General features: G+C 42.5%; 1 protein-coding gene across 1 annotated transcript in view; it reads left to right on the top strand.

Moving 5' to 3' along the window:
- The first annotated feature begins 772 nt into the window (after window positions 1-772).
- SCGN (secretagogin, EF-hand calcium binding protein) overlaps window positions 773-23126 on the top strand; it is a 48525-nt gene continuing 26171 nt past the window's right edge. Inside the window, exons 1-4 of the mRNA XM_075919799.2 lie at window positions 773-1003; window positions 2021-2091; window positions 21526-21618; window positions 21854-21943. Of these exons, the coding sequence (XP_075775914.1) occupies window positions 931-1003; window positions 2021-2091; window positions 21526-21618; window positions 21854-21943 (327 nt within the window). The 5' untranslated portion in view covers window positions 773-930. The remainder of the gene's footprint in view (window positions 1004-2020; window positions 2092-21525; window positions 21619-21853; window positions 21944-23126) is intronic.

Raw genomic sequence — 23126 nt, 5'->3', positions numbered from 1 at the left:
TGCACATATCTTGTTCAGACACTGAGGCCTGTCTTGTTTTAAATTGGTTCCTCCCTGTTTTCTAGGTGTACCTGAACTTCTAGGTCTACATGTGTTTGATTCTATTGTGCACATTTTTATATTTTATTCGGTCTTGCAAAAATATCTGCCAGAGGACTGGGAAATCAAGCATTGACACTGCAAAACAAATACACAAAGACTTTAACAGCATTGTGCTAAGTGTGTGTAATTACAGCAGACTGCTATGCAGTTGTCAGTCAGACCACACCGGCCCTGGTAGACAGGACTACCTTGGCCTTTAAGTGCCTGGTCCAAAGTCCACCAAAGAAAAGCCACAGTGAGAGATGCTAAAAACTATCCTTATCACCCAAGTTGTCCTTCCATACTGCCTCAAGTAGAGCAGGGTTCCGTAGGGATGCAGTTTGGGGTGTCCTCTCTTTGCATCCCCGCAGCTCTCCGCCACCATGGGTTTGGGGGCTGATTCCTAACTGGGGTCAGCTGTGGCCAGCTGTTTTACAGTGGCGCACTCACCCTCTCCCTCCCCTCCCCCCCCCCCACCTTCCATGCCAGACGCCACAAGCTGGGTGCCTGCTGCACCCTTGGGGTGAGCAGTGGCTGGCCCAGCGGCTACAGGGCCCCCAGTAGGCGTCGGAGGAGAGGGGCAATGGCTCGGGGGGAGGGGCAGATCCCCTCTCTCCCCCTCCCTCCCCCTTGGGGAAGAAACCGCAGAAGCGAGGGCGGAGGCGGCAGCTGCTCCCTCCCCTGAGGTGGCCCGGCCCCTGCCCGGCTCCCTTGCGCAGGGAGGGGCCGTGCGCACGAGCCTCCCCGCGGGCTGCTCTGGGGAAAGCCTCCCGCCCCTCGCCGGGCGGAGCGGGCAGAGCGCTTCAGCCGCTGCCTGGCGTCGGGCGCGTTCTCTCCCGCGGCAGCACCATGGACAGCAGCCCCCTGGAGCAGCTGGACGCCGCCGGCTTCCTGCACATCTGGCAGCGCTTCGACGCCGACGGTGCGGGAGGTTTGCTGGCGCGGGGCGGGTCCCGGGGCTGGGAGCGCGGCCGGGCTTCCCCCTCTGGCTGGGCAGTGCCCTTCGCTACCTGTGTCCGCGGGAATCCCCAGGGGGGTCTGCCCGCTGCCTCTGTGGTGCGGGGCCCGAGTCTAGCTCACGCTTGCCTGGGGCTTCCACTCACCCCTGTACTTTTTCTGAGTTTGCCAGCCGCGGCAGGTGTTGCCTTGCGCCCCTCTAGCCCGCAGGCAGGGCGATAGCATTCACATCGTGCCGCTAGGGACCAGGCAAATCTTCTCTCGGCCCGCAACCATGATGCTATTTCTAAAACCAAGTGCTTGCTGAGCATCTACCCGCCCTAAGTAACTGGATGAACCTTCCAAGACATCCCAAACTTCATAAAATCATAGTCACTTGCAGGACTGGATAAAATGGCAGGATTAAGTATTATCCTCATGGAAGGACTAAGTATTATCTAGACTATCTCTGACAGGTATTGGTGTAACCTATTCTTAAAAATCTCTAATGATGAAGATGCCACAACTTCCCTAAGCAATTTATTCCAAAACTTAACCACCCTGTCAGGAAGTTTTTCCTCATGTCCAACCTAAACCTCCCTTGCTATAATTTAAGACCATTGCTTCTTGTCTTATTCTCAGAGTTTCATGGGAATAAACTTATATACACCAGGCAAAAAAACTTTAATAATATATTTACTTTGCAGAGAATGCTCTTAGAGCACAAAAATATTTGTCTACTATAGTACTGCTGCTGCTGCTTTTTTCCTTTTGGCTAAAATCTTTAAAATATAGTAAAGGAAAATTAAAAATATTTAAATGCTAAGAATTTGAATTAGGCTATGTACCATCAGAGAGGAAGGGTGGATAGACTTATTTAAAAATAAATAGAACATTGCACGGTTTCTATAAACATAAAAATATTTCTATAGTATGTAAATTGTGCTTTGAGCTAGAGCAATAATGATGTCTGATCAATAATGTATGTTTTAATTGTGTTTAGACAATGGTTACATAGAAGGGAAGGAGCTTGATAATTTTTTTCATCATCTGCTGAAGAAACTGGGCACATCTGTAAGTACTTACCAAATTACATGCATGTGACGATAAGCACAACCACATTTTAAAAGCTTTTATATCTTTTGCTCTGTGACTACTATTTTCCATAGTGAGACCAAAGATAAAAGGTTTTATTTTCTCCTAGCAACAAGGTGGGGTTTAAACAGGTGCAATAACTCTACCTCTATTAGAGCTGTTTATTTTCAGTCCAACATCTGTTACTCACTCCAAGGTTGTTATTCTGGCAAAAACTAAATCTCCTCTTTGAAAGCTTGGAAGAAAATTGATTTAGATTAATAAAAATGGAACTAAAATGCTTTCATACAGAATTTAGTCTTGGAGGGAAAAGTAGCCAGTGATTATGCTTGATTTGCTAATATGATCATTGACTTTGGAAATAAAACTGCCATAGAACTCTTCTTGTATTAATTTTAACCAGTGCATCTGAAGAGTTATGCCTTCATTCTTTAAAGTGGCTAAAGGATAAACATATGACTCAAACATATTGCTCATAAGATCAATACTTGTGTATCTTTGGCTTGAGTTTTTGTAGCTCTGTTTCATACTATTTATCAGTGCTTTTCATCTTATACTTCCCATCTGATTCCACAAATCAAAATGTAGAAAAAGTTTTATGATAAAATCTCCCTTTCTCCCTTTTCTTCAGTTCACACTTTGCCTTTGAATGTCACTACAGACTGGAGAAAACTACCGTTACTAAATAAGTCTGTCCTAGAATTTGCAAAAAGATTACATTAAAAAATCTTTTCACTACAGGGTTAAATCCAACAAAAAGAGCCAACATCTCTTAGAATAGAAGAAATTGACACAAAGCAAATAAATATGAAGCTACTGCATTAAATAAAAACAGATAAGATAAACAGGCTAGTTAAATCTGAACAAATTTCTGACTACAACCGGCAAAATTAAGTATGGATCTTATATACTCCAATTTGTAATCATTCTAAACAAAACAGAACTTTTGTTTCATTTGCAAAAACAATACTCTAGTTTTATTGTGAAATATTGATGGCATGTATAGTCTATTTAGAATTTACATAGAAATTGTATAAAGGTAGAAACGTTTCAGAGATGAGGAATGAGAATGATTCTGAATATTAAAATCAAATGAAGAGAGATTGAAAAGATTGTGATTATTATTTTTAAAAGAAAATGAAGGCTTCCATTCTGTCTGTTTTGTAACACAAGAACAAAGGGCATTCAGTGAAACTGAAAGGTGGCATATTCAAAACTAATAAAAAGTGTTATTTCACACGAGGTAGCTTTTGACTAGAAACCATTGCTATAGGACAGGAGTGGGCAAGAGGCTGCCTGTGGGCTGGATCCAAGCCACCAGATCCAGTCCACAGCTACCTTGCCAGAATCCTTAGACAGAGAACAGCTCACGCTTTAAGAAGACAGCTGCTCTTCGCTCTGGATGGCTAGGTAGGGAGGAGGGAGATTTCTCATGCTGTTCCTGCCCCCCAGCAAAATATCTCAGCTCCTATTGGTCAATCTCTCAGTTTCCTGCCAACAGGAGCTGAGAATTTTTTCTGGGAGCAGGGGCAGTGTGGGAAGACTTCTCCCTCCCTCCCTGTCCCCCTTCCCTCTCCTCCTCATGCCCAGAGTGGAGCCACATGGAGCAGTGAGCAGCCTGCAGCAGAAAATCTGCCCCAGATTTCTACAGGAAAGTGCCTCCCAGCCAGAGCCTACCTCTGGCACCCAACCCCTTCTCCCCACCAACTACCTGACCCAGACTACCACCCACCTCTGCACCCCCTTCTCCTAGGTCACAACTTCCTCCCAGACCTTGAACCGTCTCCTAGAGCCCCTCCCCTAGGACAAAATCCTTTCCTGCACCCACACCCCCTACTGAACCATGCACCCCAAGCCTCTGCCCCAGATCACAGCCTTCTCCTTCGCCCAAACTCCCTCTCAGATCCCTCACCCTCATCTTCTCCTGCATCCCAGTCCCCTATCTCAGGTTCCCTTCTGCACCCAACCTCCATCCCAGATTGCACACCCCCTCCACAGAAGTGTGGCCCTTGACCACTGGCCAAAATCTTGGAGGGGCCCCCCATTAAAAATTATTTTCCATTCCTGCCATTGGATGTTGTCAAGAGCAACATTCAGAAAGGGATCAACATTTTTATTTAGATAAAAATATCTAGATTTATAACAAGGCTAAATAAAGTATTAGAAGAGATATGAGGTTTCAAGCTTTGGAGTTTAAGCCAACCTTCAAATATTGGAAGAACTGTGTAGTGCACATTATCCAATGTTTGCCTACTCTGGGATTTCTTGCACTGTCTTCAGAAGTGCTGGTCACTGTAGGAGTCAGAGTGCTGGACTACATGGGATATGAGACTGCTACAGTACAGCAAGTTGTATGTTCCCATGATTGTGTATCACACACACAAGTCTACGTGTAGTCAGTTTCATGGTTTGAAATAGGGTATTACATACCAAAACAGTAGAGCACAGAAACTAGTATGTACTGGGTTAAGAATAGAATATATTTTTCCCTTTGTTAAATAGGGGACATAATGACAACTCTCATCTTTACCAAAAGTTATATGTTCAAATGATTTAATTTAAATCAGCCTGATTTTCTTTTCTGCATCTCTCATTTTCTATATCTACTGTTGATATTATAAGAAAAAAAATTCAAATAAACAAAAACTCCAAATTAAATGTAAGGAACAGAATATGCCACACTCCTTTGCAAAGGAGATGTTACTTAACAGTAGGGGTGCCAGTATGTGGCTTTAGACAATATGATCATGTGTTGCCTTGCAGACCTTCCCCTAGTAACCACAATTCAAGATGGATGTTAATAAATTAGAGAAGGTTCAGAAAAGAGTCATAAGAATGATTAGAGGATTAGAAAATATGCCTTATGCTGATAGACTCAAGGAGCTCAATCGATTGAGTGAGACAAAGAGAAGTGTAAGGCGTGACTTGATTAAGTACCTACCTGGAGAGCAAATATTTAATACAGGCAGTCCCCGGGTTATGTACAAGATAGGGGCTATAGGTTTGTTCCTAAGTTGAATTTGTATGTAAGTCGGAACTGGCTCCAGATTTAGCCGCTGCTGCTGAAACTGACCAGGGGCTGACTACAGGAAGCTGGAGGCAGAATTGCTCTGCCCCCAGCTTCCTGGAATCAGCCACTGATCAGTTTCAACAGCAGCTGAATCTCCAGCCTGGGACAGAACAGCTGGGCTGCCAGGTAGGTCCCTGCAGGACCAACCCGGCAGCACCCCAGCTGCTCTACCCCAGGGTCCACAAAAAAAGCCTGGTCTGCTGGGGGGGGGGCGCACTAGCTACGCCCCCCCCCCCCCCCAGCAGACCAGGGACACGGGGAGCAAAGCCGCAGCGGCGGCAGGGTACCGTGCCTCTGAGGCTTTGCTCTGGCAAAGCCTCAGAGGAGCGGGACCCTGCCGCCGCTGCCGCTTTGCTCCCCATGTCCCTGGTCTGCTGGAGACGGTCCCCAGCAGACCAGGGACACCCGGAGCAAAGCCAGGGAGGCGGAGGGGTCCCGTGCCTCAGCGGCGTGGGACCCGCCGCTGCTGCGGCTTTGCTTCCGGTGCCTCTGGTCTGCTGGGGACCGTCTCCAGCAGACCAGAGGCACCGGGAGCAAAGCGGCAGCGGCGGCGGGGTGCCGCACCTCTGAGGCTTTGCCAGTGCAAAGCCTCAGAGGCACGGGACCCCTCCACCTCCCCGGCTTTGCTCCAGGTGTCCCTGGTCTGCTGGAGACGGTCCCCAGCAGACCAAGGGCACCCGGAGCAGCTTTTCTCGCCCCGGAGGTCGAGGTGGCGGGACCGCTGCGCTCTGGGCGGTCCCGCTGCCTGCGAGCTCTGGGGCGAGAAAGCCCCGTTCTTTTTGCCGACGTAAGTCGGATCCGCGTAAGTCGGGGACTGCTTGTAATGGGCTTTTTGATGTATCAGAGAACAGTATAACACAATCCAGTGGGTGGAATTGGAAGTTAGACAAATTCAGACTGGAATCAGGCATGCATTTTTAGTGGTGAGAATAATTTGGAACAATGTATTCAAGGTCACAGTGGATTCTCCATATCTGACCATTTTTAAACCACCATTGGATGTTTAATTAAAAGATCAGCTCCAGAAATCAGTTTTGGGAAGATCTATGGTCTATGTTATATTCTGACCTCCTATGTATGATCACAGTAGACCCTTCTGGCCTTGTAGTCTATGGTCTATTCTCAATTCTCATTGTTTAACTAAGGGCAAAATTATCTCAACTCTGTAGGGCAATATTCAACCCCCATATTCTGCTTCCCCTGCATGGGTGGATTGCCCATTGTGGCTACTGAGAAATACTGAAGTTGAGTAAGGCTGAGAGTAGAATTTTGTGCTTTGATTGGAAGCTCTTTAGGGTAAAGACTTTTTTGTATTTGTCTCTTAAACATCATGAGTCAGGCTGTGAGTCTGTCACAGAGGTCACAGAAGTCACAGATTCTGTGACTTTCCAGGATCTCTGTGACATCTGCAGTGGCCAGTGTGACTGGCCCTGCGGGCTGCCTGAGTAGAAAATGGGAGCTGCAAAACTAGTGGTCAGGGTGCAGGCAATGCATGGAGCTCCCTGGGTATAACTCCACCTCGGAGCCAATGGACATGTTGCCATTTCCAGAGAGCTTCATGGAACCAGATAGGGAGTTGTCACCCCTGCCAGCCTCCTCTCTCCAGCAGCAGTGGAGGTCCCAGGCTGCATGCAGCTTGTCATTCCCCGTCCCCCAGCACCAGTTGGGGTCCCAGGATACACACTCACCACCCCAAGAGCACTAATGGCACCCCAAGGTACTCCCACAAAGCACCCATAGCACCTCTTGGCTGTGCACCTCTTCCCCCAGGCACCCAAGATTTAATCAAGGGTTTATATTACAAGTCATGGGCAGGTCACAGGCTTAAAATTTTTGTTTACTGCATATGATCCATCCATGACTTTTATTATGGCCAGGTCTATACTAGATCCAGCAGCTTGGCTTAAGATAAAATACATAGCTGGAGTCATCTTACCTTAAACCAAGGCTGACAAGAGCAGGAGTGCCAGATGCTGGCGGGAGCACCCTCTGAGTTCAATTTAGCGAGTCTTAACTAGACTCGCTAAATTGAACTTCAGAAAATCGATCACGGTAGCAGTGATCTTCTATGTAATGTAGACAAGGCCTAAAAACACACATGACAAAAAAGCATGAGTCTTAATCACAAGCATCGCAGAACTATATATAAATGACTTATTTTTGTATTATCATATAACATTATATTTACCCACCATTTTTCTTTCAGCACACATCACCTGTTCTATACATACTTTCTACTGATATGTGGACAAACCCCTTCTCACATTGCAAAGAGCTGAGGCCCCATGGCCTGCTGATAGCAGCACAGGACTGAGAACTAGGATCTCTGCATTTTAATTCCAGTTTTAACACTGATTCCTTTTATGGGCACTTAACCTCTATGCCTCTTCTACCCTCTGCTGCAAAGAAACAATAACATTTAATGACATACCTTGCAGACGCATTACAAGGATTAATTAGTTACTATTTCTAAAGTGCTATCCAAGTGATAAATAACATTATCAGCTCTGGAAGTTGTCTCTGCTTGAATAGTGAACAGTTTCATAATTATATTTTTTTCAACTTCCACTCTCTAAGCTATTATTTTCCCCTAATGACCACTGTAGTCTGCAGCTCTGTTATTTTTCTTAGTTACTCTGCTACATCTTCATCTGACACTAAATGCAAGAGCATCAGAGCAGCTGGGGAAACAATTAAAGACAGAGTCTACAAGCCACTAGAGAATCAGATTTGTGAATTACAAGCACTGGGCAAGAAAGAGGATTCGGAATGTGTCATGAGTGGAAATATTTAGATTCTAAATATCTTTGAACTTTTGGAGTGTTTTGAAACAAAGGAAGATCTTAATTTTACAAAGGGCTTCTAACTGTATAATGGGACAAACAACCTCCCTTTCTTTATCTAACTATGAAAAGCTGTTTGGTGTCACAGTTCTACCATCACTCCTTTGATTTGCAAGTAGATGTAAGTTAACAGGCACTTCACCTTGAATGATCCCTTGAAATATGTGTTATCTATTTATGCTAAACAATCTCTCCAAACCCTTGTATTTAGCAGTGACAGTTAGAGTTAGTTACCCCGACATGAAGAAGAGCTCTGTGTAAGCTTAAAAGCTTGTGTCTCTCACCAATAGAAGTTGGGTCAATAACAGATATTATCTCACCCATCTCGTGTCTCTAATACATGTGCAGAAGTCTTAGTAAATTGCCACTTTGCCACCCAATGAAATCCACAGCCCCTGAGTCAGGTGCCTAGGTGCCCAATGTGGAAGAGTTAGCTGTCAAAGAATGGGATCCACAAAAGGCCATCATACTCAGGCATAGTCATGCTTCAGAATGAGGTCAATGTAAGCTGCCTTGCAGCAGCCTACCGGTGGAAGGGTCTTCATTAAATCTGCCTCCCACTGATGTGTTTCTTTCTGCCGATTTAGTAGGACCCCCCCCACCCAAGTGGTGTGAAGTCACAGCTGATGTAAATGGGTGTGTGGCTTACATCTACTGCTACTGCCTTTCAGGAACCATTCCACGGTGCTGCACCTTCGCCATACAATTGATATAAGTACTATTGATGAGGACAAACACTGCTGATACGAAGCAGCAAAATGTACGCATGCACACACACAGGCCATGGAATAGCTGCAGTGGCTGTGTGCTGATGCAACTTTGCTCAACATACTTTTGTAGTGTACAATGGGTTGAGCAGAGTGGTGCCTGACCTACCCAGGCTTATCTTAAGCCAACAAATATTTGTCATCTGAAGAAGTGGGTTGTGCCAAGGAAAGCTCATGATACTATCTATATTTTTTTTTTGTTAGTCTCTAAAATGCTACAGGACCACTCATTTTTTAAGCTTGTTTTCTTAAGTTACAGACAACATGGCTATCCCTCTGAGACTTTTAAACATGCCCTTGGCCAGCAAGAGAAGTGAAAGGAACCACAGTCCAGTGGTTAGGGCACTCGCCTAAGAAGTGGGAAACACACATTTAAATCCCTGTTCTGAACCTGAGTCTCCCATAGCCTGGGTGAATGACCGATCACTGTTCTAGAAGGGAGGTTGCCTTTTCCTTCCCCCATCCATTGGGATGGATTTGCATGTACTCCTACTGGAATGGGCCCTGTATGCGGCACAGGTGAGGGAACACTTAGTTTAAGGATCCTGCTGGAGCTTAGTCATGATGCTGCTGCCTGCCCAGTGATGGAATGCACTAGAGGAAGGGGGGAAGGAATTATATGCACTGTATCAAAACACACTCACACTAGTGCACTCAGCTATGATATGAATGACTGCACTTCTGGAGCACTCCATCTCCTGCTCCATAGCCCAGAAGCCTAAGCCTAATGAAGCAGGCGAGGGGATAGTCATATTATCTCCTCAGTGCACTAGTCTGACTGGAAGGAGCCATGCTTATGCTAACCCTGTTGTACATAGAGCATACTCCCCATAAAGCCCCAAAGGCATTATTCCTGCTCTTAGCATCCATAGCCTTGCTGTAATTGTGCACTTCCTCCCACAGTTTGTTGTGTTAAATAGAGCCCTTCAGGTGTTCAGACATTCAGTATAGTAAGTCATATGAATGAAGGCTTATGGTCCAAAATATGCACTAACCTCAAAGCCATCCAAACTAGAGTCCTATCAGCCAATTCAGTGAGCTTGTCAAAAACCTAACCACCCAAGCTAAAAGTTGGAAGATCCTTGCTTGACAGATAGACTTCTGCAGAAAAAATATTTCCCACATGTGACTGGTATTTGGTAGCCAAAGAAGAAAAGGAACAGGAACGAGTGTAAATCTAAGACCATACAGTAATGGAGGCTATAGAAAATATTAAACTAAATAAAGGACCAAGTCCACTGCACAGCTCTCCCGGAGCTACTCAAGAAGAGAATTTGGCCCAGTACATGCAGAGTAAGTTACATCCCAAATAACTTTAAAACGTTCTAGTTTTAAAGCTCTTTTCCTTTCTTTCTGGTAATTTAATTTTCTGAATACATTATATTTTAAAAATGTCATATGTAAGGAACTAAGACTAACATAAAAATATGCTTGTTCTAATGCTAAAAGATATATTAGCACAGTGCAAGGTCAATGCATCTTTATTCCCCCTCCATAGGCCAATGACTCAGACTTTTGACATATCAGTAGTCCTCTCTCTTGGGCAGAAATATGCATCTCACTCCCTTCTAACCGGTGTTATTCTCTGGCTGCACAGTTCCCTACCTGCACCATAAGCACCCCAGCAAGTCAAACTGCCTAAACAGGCCTGCTTTGCTTTTCTCCTCACAGACTCTAAAAACCATAATTGCCCACAGTTGAGTGATACCACACAACAAGGAGTCTAGTGGCACTTTAAAGGCTAATACATTTATTAGGGTATTAGTTCATAAGCTTTCTGTTTTCCTAAGCAAGCATGTTTATTCTTAAGGTAAACATATTAGAGCAATAAGAGAACTTACACCCACACTAATAAACCTACCAGAGATCATCTTCCCCATCTTCCAGCCTCATCTAAGGTTTTTTTCTGCAGGCTTAGGTTCATAATAGCATTAGCTCAGAATAAGTGCACCCATGAATCTAGAGTCACTGGTACCATTTGGGCCTCTGACCTCATCCTCATGTAACAGGTAATCAGCAGACAAAAAGTCCCCTCCTCAAGACAGAATTTCAAAAGGCTGAGCTCTTACATAACTTAAAGAGGGGGAGGGGATAATATTTGTATGTACCTCCCCCTTGAGATTTCCTGGGAAACCCACTTAATTTTAAAAGTTCACATCATTTCCAGTAGTTCTTTGAAACTCATAACACTTCCCCTGGGTTTACGTTAGTCATGTCAGCCGCCTAAACAAGTTCCATGCAGCTCCACAATAGTACATGAACATTTTAATTTTTAATATTGTGAACTCCTAAAATACTTAAACTTACTTCAACAGGCTTTGTCCACAATGCTCCTGGAAATTGCCATTTCTGTCATATGAATATAGGTCCTGATTTCCAACATGATGATAACAACTTTTTTTTTTAGTGGAAATGCCTATTGGTTAGTTTTCCACCCACAGTCAACTGTAGATACAGTTGGTCATATATATGCATAAGATTTGTGGAGGGCTATCATATATTTGTGCCCAAAATTTGTGGGTGCAAGTAGAAGGCTTACTTTTTTTAGGAGGATATTATAGTTATTCTGTATAGAAGGCACTTAGCATCAGGCTCCTACATGATTTCCATTCTCACTGATTTCTGTGAGAGTTGTATTGACTAAGATCTCAATCCTGCATCTGGCAACATTTAGACACAGGGCTTTGCACTCCTGGAGCCTGTTAAAAGTTCATCTCCTAAGTGTGATCTGAATTACTCCACTTGTTGTTCCACTCTGGCAGACAGAGTGGTGTCTAGACTACAGGGGTGTGTCTAGACTACAGGGTTTTTTTGAAAAAGTGGCCTTTTTTCGAAAAAACTTCCCCTGCATCTAGACTGCCACTGCGTTCTTTTGAAATTAAATCGAAAGAATGAGGCAGTTTTTTTGATCGCGGTAAACCTCATTTTATGAGAAAGAATGCCTTTTTTCAAAAGTGTTCTTTTGAAAAAAGGTGGTCTTGAATGCAAACAGGGCTTTTTTGAAAGAGAGCATCCAGGCTGCCTCGGTGCTCTCTTTCAAAAAAGCGGCTCGCTTTTTCGAAAGAAGTGGTTGCAGTCTAGATGCTCTCTTTCGAAAGAGGTTTTTTCGAAAGATTCTTTTGCAAAAGCCTCTTTTGAAAGAGGCTTATAGTCTAGATGTACCCTCCCAGTTAGCTATGGACAGAACTACCTGTCTTTTGTATCAATGCACAAGGGAAGTTGGGAATTTAAAAAGAAAAAAATAATTTGCAAACAAGCATCCTTCAGTGCTTTAGACTTGTCTCCCTACGTTTGATGTATGTACTTAACTGCAGGGGAAAGTCCTATTTTTCATTTCCTCATAGAGGAAAATGGTAATTGTTGATGACATGACCTGTTCTTGGTTAAAGTGATACTCTCAAGGTTGGCATATCTTAAATTAGACCTACCCTTACATCAAGTTCTAAAGTCCCTGTGATTCTCTGCACATTTTATTTTTTTCCAAAACAAATGATTCATCACTGTGTTTTCATTAAAATAAATCGCTACCAGCAGCACAGCTTTCTTAGCAAGCCGAGAGAGAGAGAATGAATGTTGGGGCAAGGTCACCCAAAAGAGGGGAAAAATATGATAAAAGGAGAGAGGTCACTGTCAGGTTTTCAGGAGGTTGTGGACAACCATCCTTAAGAAATTTAATTCTGGGGGGATAAAAAGGTGAACCTGCCCTTTCCATCATAATGAGAGGTATTAATATGTTGATTACATTTGTGAGGTGAAATATCTTAAAAGGATATTTCATAGAATTGAAGGACAGGATCAGTTGTGAAGAGGGACAAATACACTTACTAGGGTGGGTTGAATTACAGTAGTTTTTCCATGCAAAGCTTTGTGGAGTATTATCCTTAATAAGAAATGTTCTTGTAAAGCATTGTTCTTAAATCAAGTGATTTATGAGAAATGCCATGTGTCATATTTTTTTACAGCTGTCTGTTTTCATGGCAAAATTATGTAATTGTTTGTTTGCTAATAACATACATGTTACAGACTTGATCTGGAAAAGTGGTGTGCCTTCAATTACTATAAGCTTCGTTGGCTGTTGAGAATGCTCAACCACTCTCAAGAGCTACTCAGCACCCTGGTGGATTGGGACATAAGCCAGTGTCTTTGAAGTTTTATTGTTCACATGATAATAGCTAAGGGGTAAAAATCCTTCTTCCAGACTTGGTTCAGTCACCGTTATAATCAAATACAGATATTCTTTGAATAAGGAAGTTGACCTTACTGTATTTGATTATAACGGTGACTGAACCAAGTCCGGAAGAAGGATTTTTCTCTAGAATGAAAACTGAAGACAGGCATTGTTTTTTATTCATTTGACATTTTTATTCATTTGACAGTAGCAATCTGACTCTCCTCTTTTCTTCCTCACTGATAACTGTGGTACTACCCTAGACTCTTAAGCTTGCAAACTTGGTATCATCTTTGATTCCTCCTTACATAGGTTTACAGAGATTGTGGCTAACTTTGAGCAAAGTTTGTAGTAGTTCTTATTTTATCAGAGCCTGTTTGCCCCTTTCTATGGAAGAAAAATTCCCTTAATTATACTGATGCTGTGTTTTGACTGCTAAAATTTTGTAGCTCCAAAAATGTTTCTGCATTCTAGAGGCAGCATTGAATAGGCAAATTGCACACACTCCCCCTCACCCTGGCCAGTGAAGGCTACTGTCCCCCTAAGATTTCCACACATGCCCTCCTGGAGAAGGTAGGCAGTGTTAGCAATTAAATCCACCCACAGGGGAGTGCAGCTTGAGCTTGCTATTGGAGACCTGCCAGCAGAGAATGCTCAGGGAAAGCACCGAACCATTTTTTCTCAGGACTTTCCAACAATAAAGTTATTGGCAGAGGGCATGTCTACATTTGCACCCTCTTTCAAGAGAGGAATGCAAATGCAGCTGAGCGAAATTGCAAATGAAACACGGATTTGAATTTCCTGCATTTCATTTGCGTTATGGTGCTCTTTCGAAATATCGCTCTTTTGAAATAGCAAACGTTGTGTAGACGCGGTTATTTCAAAAGAAAACCCTTCTTCCGAAATAACTGGTAAACCTCATTGTAGGAGGAATAAGGGTTATTTCAGAAGAAGGGTTTTCTTTCAAAATAACCGCATCTACACAGCATTTGTTATTTCGAAATAGCGCTATGTCAAAATAGCGCCATAACGCAAATATGCAAATGAAGTGCAGGAAATTTAAATCCATGCTTCATTTGCAATTTTGCTGAGCTGCATTTGTATCCCTCTCTCGAAAGAGGGTGCAAGTGTAGACATTCCCAGTCAGAGAGAGCCTGAAATGTTCCGCCCAAAGGATTAACACTTTGGAAGATTATTAGAAGCTATAGTGGGGGGAAGATTGTTAGAATGGAAGTGCTTTTGCTCTGCAAGGTGACTATGCAATAATGGTACCACAACCCCATGAGAGAGACTATTGACTACAGCTGTTTATTTTCTACCAAATCATCCCACCAGTTTATAAAGATAATAGTCAGAGGATCCTATTAAGCTATTTCTACCGTAGATCAGACCTGTATTGTCATTATAGCACTTACTACCCATTGTAATTGGTGGCTCAGAAACAAATTTAATGTAGCCTTTAGTCATATGAAACTAGAGCTTCATTGGCTTTGCCTTTTCTGTATGAACCAACTTTGTTGAATAGCTAGTTAATAATTTTTTTTTAAATCCCTCACAACACTTTCCTGTAGGGATGGGTTGCTTTAACAACTCCACTTTACATAAAATCATAGGCCTGAAAAGGATCCTGAAAGGTCATCTAGTCCAGTCCCCTGTACTCAAGACAGAACTAAGTATTATCTAGAAGACCATCCCTGACAGATGTTTGTCCAGCTGGCTCTTAAAAATCTTCAATCACAGATAGCAAAATGACCCCTTCACAACCTCCCCAGGCAATTTATCTAAGTGCTTGACTACCCTGACAGGAAATTTTTCCTAATGTCCAAACTAAACTTCCTGCAATTTAAGACCACTGCTTCTTATCCTAGCCTCATAAACTATTGTGAACAATTTTTCTCCCTCCTCTTTTTAACGATACTTTATGCATTTGAAAACTATTTTCATGTCCCTTCCCTAACCTCGGTTTTCTCTTCTCCAGGCTAAACAAATCCAGTTTTTTCAAGTTTTTTAGACCTTTAATAATTTTTTCCTTTCTCTTGACTTTCTCCAGTTAATCTACATCTTTCCTGAAATGTGGTACCCAGAACTGAACACAGTACTCAGTTGAGGCCTAATTAGCTCAGAATGGAGCATAATAATTACTTCTTGTGTCTTGCTTACAACACTCCTAATGTACCCCAGATTTTTTTTTTTTTTTTTTTGGCAACAGTGTTGCACTGTTTTCTCATATTTAGCTTATTATTCACTATGACCATGTTCTTTCCTAGGCAGTTATTTCCCATTTTGTGTGTGTGTATAACTGATCCTTCCTAAGTGGAATGCTTTGCATTTATCCTTATTGAATGTCACCCTGTTTACTTCAGACCATTTCTTTAGTTTGTCTAGAACATTTTTAATTCTAATCTTATCCTCCAAAGCACTTGCAACCCCTCTCAGCGTGGTATTAGTTGTGAACTTTATAAGTGTTCTCTCTATGCCATTATCTAAATCATTGGTGAGGATATTGAACAGGCCAGAACCAGACTCATCCCTACTCCATTCAAGATGCCCTTCCAGCTTGACTATGAACCACTGATAACTACTCTCTGGGAATGGTTACACATCCAGTTATGCACCCGTCTTATAATAACTCCATCTACGTTGCATTGCCCTAGTTTGTTTATGAGATGGCCATGTGAGACAGTATCAAAAACCTTACTAAACTCAAGATATACCATATCTACCACTTCCCTTTCAACTCACCTCTCTCCCCGCCCTCCCTCCCTGCATCCACAAGGCTTGTTACCCTGTCAAAGAAAGCTATCAGGTTGGTTTGATGTGATTTGTTTTTGATAAATCCATCTGATTGATACTTATCACCTTATAATTTTCCAGGTCTCTGCAAATTGCTTGATTTTGGTCTATTATCTTTTCAGGTGTTGAAGTTAAGATGACTGGTCTATAATTCCCTGAGTTGTCCTTAATCCTCTTTTTATAGATTGGAACTATATTTGCTCTTTTCCAGTCCATCCATGACTTTTCACAAATAATTGCTAACGGCTCAGCTGTCTCCTCAGCTAGTTCCTTGAGTATTTTAGGATCTATTTCATCAGGCCCTGGTGATTCGAAGACATCAAACTTATCTACATAATCTTTAATTTGCTCTTTACCTGTTTTGGTCTCTGGGCCTACTTCATTTTCACTGGCTTTCATTAAATTAGATGTCTAATTGCTACTACACTTTTTGGTGAAAACTGAGACATAAAAGTCATTTAATACTTCTGCCATTTCCACATTCTCTGTTATTGTCACATCTGGCTATGATCAGTGTGGTATCTCTGTTTCTGTGTAGTTGTTGTTTATCAGTTTGGAGTACTCTCTTACACACTCTTCTCCTTATACTATGAACAATCTCCAGTTACACAAAATTTGGGGGAAAGGGAAGAGGGGAGCACTAATATGAGTAAGTAGTTACCTTTCAAGCTACAGCAGTTTCCTCTGGCTGTAAAACATGCATCTTCAGTCATATTTGCACAGTGTAAATTAACTGTGCATTTGCAAGACACTTTTTAGAGACGTTTGAATCTTGTGTGCGGACACCATAGCAATTATTGAAAACCAATTAAATGAATACAATTAAGTGATAGTGATTGATGTTTGTACTGTTCTTTGAAGATATAAGAATCTGTAAGTATGTTAAGCACTCTTACTAATATTAACTACAGTATGCATGTAATTTTGTTTGAATATTTTCCATTATAAAACCCAAAGCTGCCTTAAGACCCAGACCTCTATAAGTATTTTACATTCTGATTGATGAGTAACAATTTTTCCCTGCTGTTTCTGGAGTAAGGCCCTCCCAAATGCACAAGACTTCTAAACTTTTAACTATCAGCAATATTTGTTACTGTGATATTAATACTATCATCTTTCCAGACTTACTACCTCACTGTAACAATATTACAGCAGTGATGTGAAAACAAAACCTAGCATCCACAGTAGGTTCTAACTTGTTTAAGCTTTCTAGATTCAACATTTGATCCCTGCTTTCCCCTTCCTTCACGTGGGAAATGAGCTGTCTCAGGTCCTTTCATGGAGCAACTTTTACTTGGCCTTTGCAGCAGCTCAGCTGCAATCACTGCCATGTTGGGCTACGGAGCCATGGCTGCCCTTAGTCCCCATCTGCCTGCAGAGTGGAGAGAGTAACAGCCCCAGGGCAGCCAAATAAGGTGCTTTCTTATTCCCCTATGTGGAGGTGAAAGACTGCCCTGTGTCAATAATGGAACAGATCATATCATTCCAAATTTAGGTAACAGAGCTAAATACTGGAGATTGAAGTTAATGTTGTACAATTTGATATATATAAATACTTTACTTCTAGCATATGTCTCAGAAAACCCAGATTGTGCAATTTTTACTCTTCCTTTGCTCTCTGGAAGTAAAATTGCCTGCATAGTGATAGTAACATACTCCTGCTACCTTTTACATTAAAAGAAAGAGAATGGTGCTGCATAGACAGGGAGGGAAGCTTTGAAACATCTGTCATACTGAAGAACATCTGGACTGAAAGCTAATGGTGCTATGGTTTGCATATATTCCAAATGTCACATCTTTAAGCAACTTGTCCTATATGATAGCTAATTGTAAAAAAAAAAGCAACCCTATTTTTATTCTCATTATCAATGCTCTTACACAGCTAAAATTCAATGAAGCTGACACATAGTTGAACAATAAGCTTTTATAACAAAATGCTAATTTGAATTCCACAGGACATTTTTTCAAATATCAGTGATGATTATCGTTTCAAATATAACTTATCCTACTGGGCATGGAGGAGGATAATTTCAGAGTAGTTTGCCAGCCTATTGAAAATAGCAACTGGTATGCTTGCCTAACACCTGGGAAGTGTTCTGCTCTTGAAACCAATTGAAATACCACAAGAGAAAGTTATAATGTTTAGGTGAAAGAAAGCAATATGGTGTTTGTTCAGAAGTGCCCCGTTTTTCTGTCCATCTGTCTATCCATTCATCCTACACACTCACTCACATGTAGTTAATTGATGTATACAACTAGATCAGAAGTGCTATTGTGTTCTTTTCAGTAGAGCTATTCCCTGTTTATTAATTGGACTTGACATTTATAAACAGAAGACATTTACTTGATTAACAAGTTTCTCCTTGTTGGACGTTGAGATCTTTTTGGATGTGAAGTCAGATAAAGAGAAATCAAAATATGTCATATTTTATGTCACAATGAATAGATTGCTTTACTACTGATGGATGAAGGGCATTTGAAAAACAGCAGGATGTGTAGGGAACAAAGAGGGAAAAGAAAGACCTGATCCAGCAAAGCATTTAGCCAGATGTGCAATTTTAAGCACATGAATAGTCCCATAGAAGTCAGTTAGGATCAAAACTTCAAATGTATTTATGCTCCCAACATTCAATGAAATCCATTTGTGGATTTGGTCTTAAGTTTTAAAAGTAGTAATGCTCACTAGCTAATTTTTATATCATAAAAATGTAGCATCACATTTGGGGAAGATGTCAGAATGTGATCCAGTACAAAGATAGATGAGCATATTGAAGGAAGTATGAGTAGATAGTAGATACTTGAGTCCCAGTATATGGCCTCATCTGCACTAAAAAGTTAGGTCGACACAGCTATCCCAGATAAAGACAGCACTAGGTCAACAGAAGAATTCTTCAGTCAACCTAGCTACTGCCTGTGTAAGAGGTGGATTACCTACACTGATGGGAGAGCCCCTCCTGTCAGCATACGTAGTGTCTACATGGTGTCTATAGCAGTGTCTACTTTAGCAGTGCAGCTGTGCCCTGTAGCACTTCAAGTGTTGGCAAGCCCATAATCTAATCATGGTTCCAGTCTCTCACCTAGGAAATCCTGGTGCTACTCTGTTACAGTAACTGTTGTTGCAGCGATTCTAAGGGGAAAGATTCTATCCAGTAATAGTATTTTACATCAGCTGCAAATTGGTACCATTGTACTGTGACACTTTCTCAAGCGTACCCAAGATTGTGAGGCACTTTGCTACCATCTGCCCTTCACATGAGGAAGACTTGTCTGTTCCTGCTGACAGTCACCTCCTCTGGCCAAGGGCTACACAAGCACTCCCCTCTAAGCCTCTGAGTGCCTCATTCTGACTCTAGGGCTATGTCTACACTGCACCTCCTTTGCACAAAAGCCTATGCAAATGAAGTGCAGATTAGCATATTGTCACACTTCATTTGCATAATTTGCATGCTTCGTTGCATAAGGGCCATTTTTGCGCAAGAGGCTTTTGCGCAAAAAGGAGCTATGTAGACAGCTCCTTTTTGTGCAAAACCCCCGTCTTGCACAAGAGCCGTTCTTCCTGAAAAAATGAGGAAAATGGCCCTTAATTAATTATGCAAATGAAGTACGGCAATATGCTAATCTATGCTTCATTTGCATAGGCTTTTGCGCAAAAGAGGTGCAGTGTAGACGTAGCCGAGAGGTTGGCTATAGGCACACTGGCCTCCTTAAAGCATCCAGGCCCAGTTCACAGGACACACAGGCTGTGTCTAGACTGCATCCCTTTTCCGTAAAAGGGATGCAAATTAGACACATCGCAATTGCAAATGAAGTGGGGATTTAAATCCCCCCCGCTTCATTTGCATAAACATGCCTCTGCTTTTTTCCGGCTCGGAGCTTTGCCAGAAAAAAGTGCTAGTCTAGACGGGGATCTTTCGGAAAATAAAGCCTTTTCCGAAAGATCCCTTATTCCTCTTAAAAAAAGGAATAAGGGATCTTTCGGAAAAGGCTTTATTTTCCGAAAGATCTCCGTCTAGACTGGCGCTTTTTTCCAGCAGCCATGTTTATGCAAATGAAGCGGGGGGGATTTAAATCCCCGCTTCATTTGCAATTGCGATGTGTCTAGTTTGCATCCCTTTTACGGAAAAGGGATGCAGTCTAGACACAGCCACAAAGTATTAACAGATTCACTGCTCCCAAAGGAACAGTGTAACCCATCTAACCAGTTACACCTCACACCACCATTCCCTTCACACACACAGCACTTAGGTAAGTTTACAGTGAAAACGAGTGTGTTTATTCAACCAAGTAGAGAGATCTGAGTGACAGCAAGTAGAAGTACTGAAACATATGGCTACATATAAAATAAAATCATACCATACATTCTAGATCCGAGGCTTAATTAACAAGAGCCTCGTGGGTAATAAAGTATTACAAATGCTTCTCAGCCACAGGCAGTGATCCCTTCATCACGAGACAAGCCACACTGTCAGCTTTTTTCCTACCTGAAAAATCTAGACTGTACCTTTGCATTCCCAAATACACCCCACCATCCATTGTCTATCTTGGTAAACAGGAACCCCTCCTGCTGTTTATTGCCCCCCGTAAATTGTGCAATCTTTTGACAGGTTTTGGTCTCAATGTGTAAATAGGACTGCATTGTAAGACATACAATGTCCAATACACACACGACCAGACAAAGATAACTGTCGGCTACTTGCGGTTTAAAAGGAACCTGCTGAAGTCATGTTACTTCTCAGTTGTCTGCCTTAACTCCAAGTCTTTGAGCATGTAATTTCCAGCATAGGTCTCTAACCCCTTAAATATTACCCATACATTTTTTAAATGATCAGGATGACTACTGAGCTACTATTCCTCCTAACAGAGACAGGGTCATCCCTAGGGAGCCATCCCTAGCCATCCCAACCTCATCACAGGCTCTTCCTGCCCTGGCTCTGCCCCAGCCATCCCACTCCATCCCTGCTCCTGCCCCATCCCTCCCACCCCATTGCACGTCTTGCCCCAAGCTGCCTACCATGAGAGACAGAACCTGAGGGGTTGCTGAAGGGTCTGGCACAGGACAGCAGCTTTATCATGGTCATGGGAAGCAGAGCAACCCAGCAGCTTGCTCCACCACTTATCTGTCAGCCGGGTTGCTCCACTTCACTGCAGCAGCAGCAAGTGAAGCAACCCAGCTGGGAGATGGGCAGCAGAACAGAACAGGCTGCTGTGGCTAAGGGCTGGGGTAGAGAGGTTTGGTGATGGGGGGAGAGCACTTACACAGTCCAATGGCCAGCAAGATGGTGAGCCCTGGCCCCAGCTGGCTACTATCTTGCTGGTGCATCCACCAGGCACCCACATGTGATCACTGCAGTGTAGCTGGCCCCCATACCCACTGTCCCTGTGGCCACGCTGTAGTATATCTGTCCCTCTGATCAGCCCCACCCCCTTTCCATGTATTGGAAAACAATCAGACTCCAGTCATTTCCTGTTCTCCTGGTACTACCAAACCCTGACCTTGCTTTAAGTTAGGATCAGAGGAAGCTGTTTAACAAATTTGGTGGCCGTAACTCTTATAATTTAGGAGGCATTCTTGAACAAACAGACTCACAGATGGACAGATAGGGGCACATTTCAAAAACATATAGACAGATGTTGTAACTGTGTATTGACCAATTAAAGCACTGTTCTAAGAATTCTAAATGATGTATCATTCATGTGGGACAGCTGTGACATTCTAGTGCCCTAAGTGACATTGTACCTGTGTGATGTGTGTGGGTTTTTTTAATACTGCAGGATGCTATAACCGAGGAAAAGCTTCAGCGGGTGAAAGAGCGATTCATGTCTGCCTATGATATCACTGCAGATGGACGTTTACAAATACACGAGGTATACTCCCAAAATATCCCTTTTCTGAAAGGAGATGAAATTACAGTTTGGTCATGGATAATTGGGACATTTAAGGGGGAGGGAGTGGCGACACAAAGATAAGCCAAGTTGTGTGTAAATGTCAAACTGCTCACTCAACATGTAATTTACATAGAAACAACACGTTCAGCTTATATTTTCTGCATAGAGTCACTAGTCCTGTAAATTTGCTATGATCTTTTCCTGCCTCTTTTAGCTTGCATATATGATATTGCCAGAGGATGAGAACTTTCTGCTGCTTTTCCGACGGGAAACTCCCTTGGACAACAGTGTGGAGTTTATGCGGGTGCGTGTTTTTGCCTTCACCCTTGTACATTGCTGTCAATTATTCTGAAAGCAGACTTTTATGTAAAGTAGATTAGTATATTGGATGTCTGTGGAATTTGTACAGGTAAGGAAGACAGTGATATTTTTGAAGGCTGCCATTTTTTCAGCTGTTGAAGGTGTGAACATTCTGGTAGGAATACTCAAAAGGCAGATATATCATAGATAGGCTGGACAAAACCAGGGGAAATATATAGTACATGCTTGCACTTTGCAGATGTTCTTAAAGCTACGTGTCCATTTTCACCAGAGATGAAAGGTTTCTGTAGCAATCCACTGAACAGATTAGCCTGTTAGAGAACTGGGGCCAGCTCTTTGGTTCTATAATTTGCACTGGGCAAAGATCAGTAGGGTTTGGCATAGAGGGTTTTAAGCCACCTTGGCACTAGCACTTTTCCCTGATTCTGGAGGTGCAAATCTAGTTCCCAGGCCCAATTTAGAATGGAGTGAGAGATTTGCTAAGTGGCCCTGGGGTGGGGCTGTGGACAGCCAATGTGATTTCTGTCAGTCAGTGAGCATTGGATAAAGGGATGCTATGGGAATGTTTCCTTTTCCTTGCCATGCCCTGCACATGGGGGACAAGAAGAAGCACAGTGAGACCCATTATGACAACTCTAGACCCGCCCCCAAAGGAGTTCCCCTACATTTGGAGAAATCAAATGGCCTGATCTACCAGCTTTTGAACAGCTTTACAAATTGGTGGTGGGAGGAGAATTTGGTCTCATGTTCTTGGCATTTCTAGCTGCTGCAGAAACTCCATATCAGCCTTGCAACACTCACAAAAACTGCCCATTCCAGACAAAATCTGCTTGCTTACCCTTTATTATGATGACGATTATAACAAAAGACTTGCTCATTAAAATTACTTGCCCATTAAAATCACCTGTGTAATGTGTGTGGGTTTTTTTCACACTGCAGGATGTTATAACAGAGGAAAAGCACAATATTGCACCTGGATGAACAAGCCAACAGGCAGCATCATAAACATTGAGGGAGAGATTTTTAAAAGCCGTTATTAAAAAAAATCTTTATTTTAAAATATATTCCTCTAGTTCAAAGACTTCATTTCCAAACTATATATAATCCTGATGAACTTGTAAGTTAGATGTTCGTGGACACAATGGTTATGATGCATCTGATTCAGT

Source organism: Pelodiscus sinensis, chromosome 2, assembly GCF_052426305.1.
Source record: "Pelodiscus sinensis isolate ZL-2025 chromosome 2, ASM5242630v1, whole genome shotgun sequence".
Lineage (NCBI taxonomy): Eukaryota > Metazoa > Chordata > Testudines > Trionychidae > Pelodiscus > Pelodiscus sinensis.
This window is presented reverse-complemented; position numbering and strand designations above follow the sequence as displayed.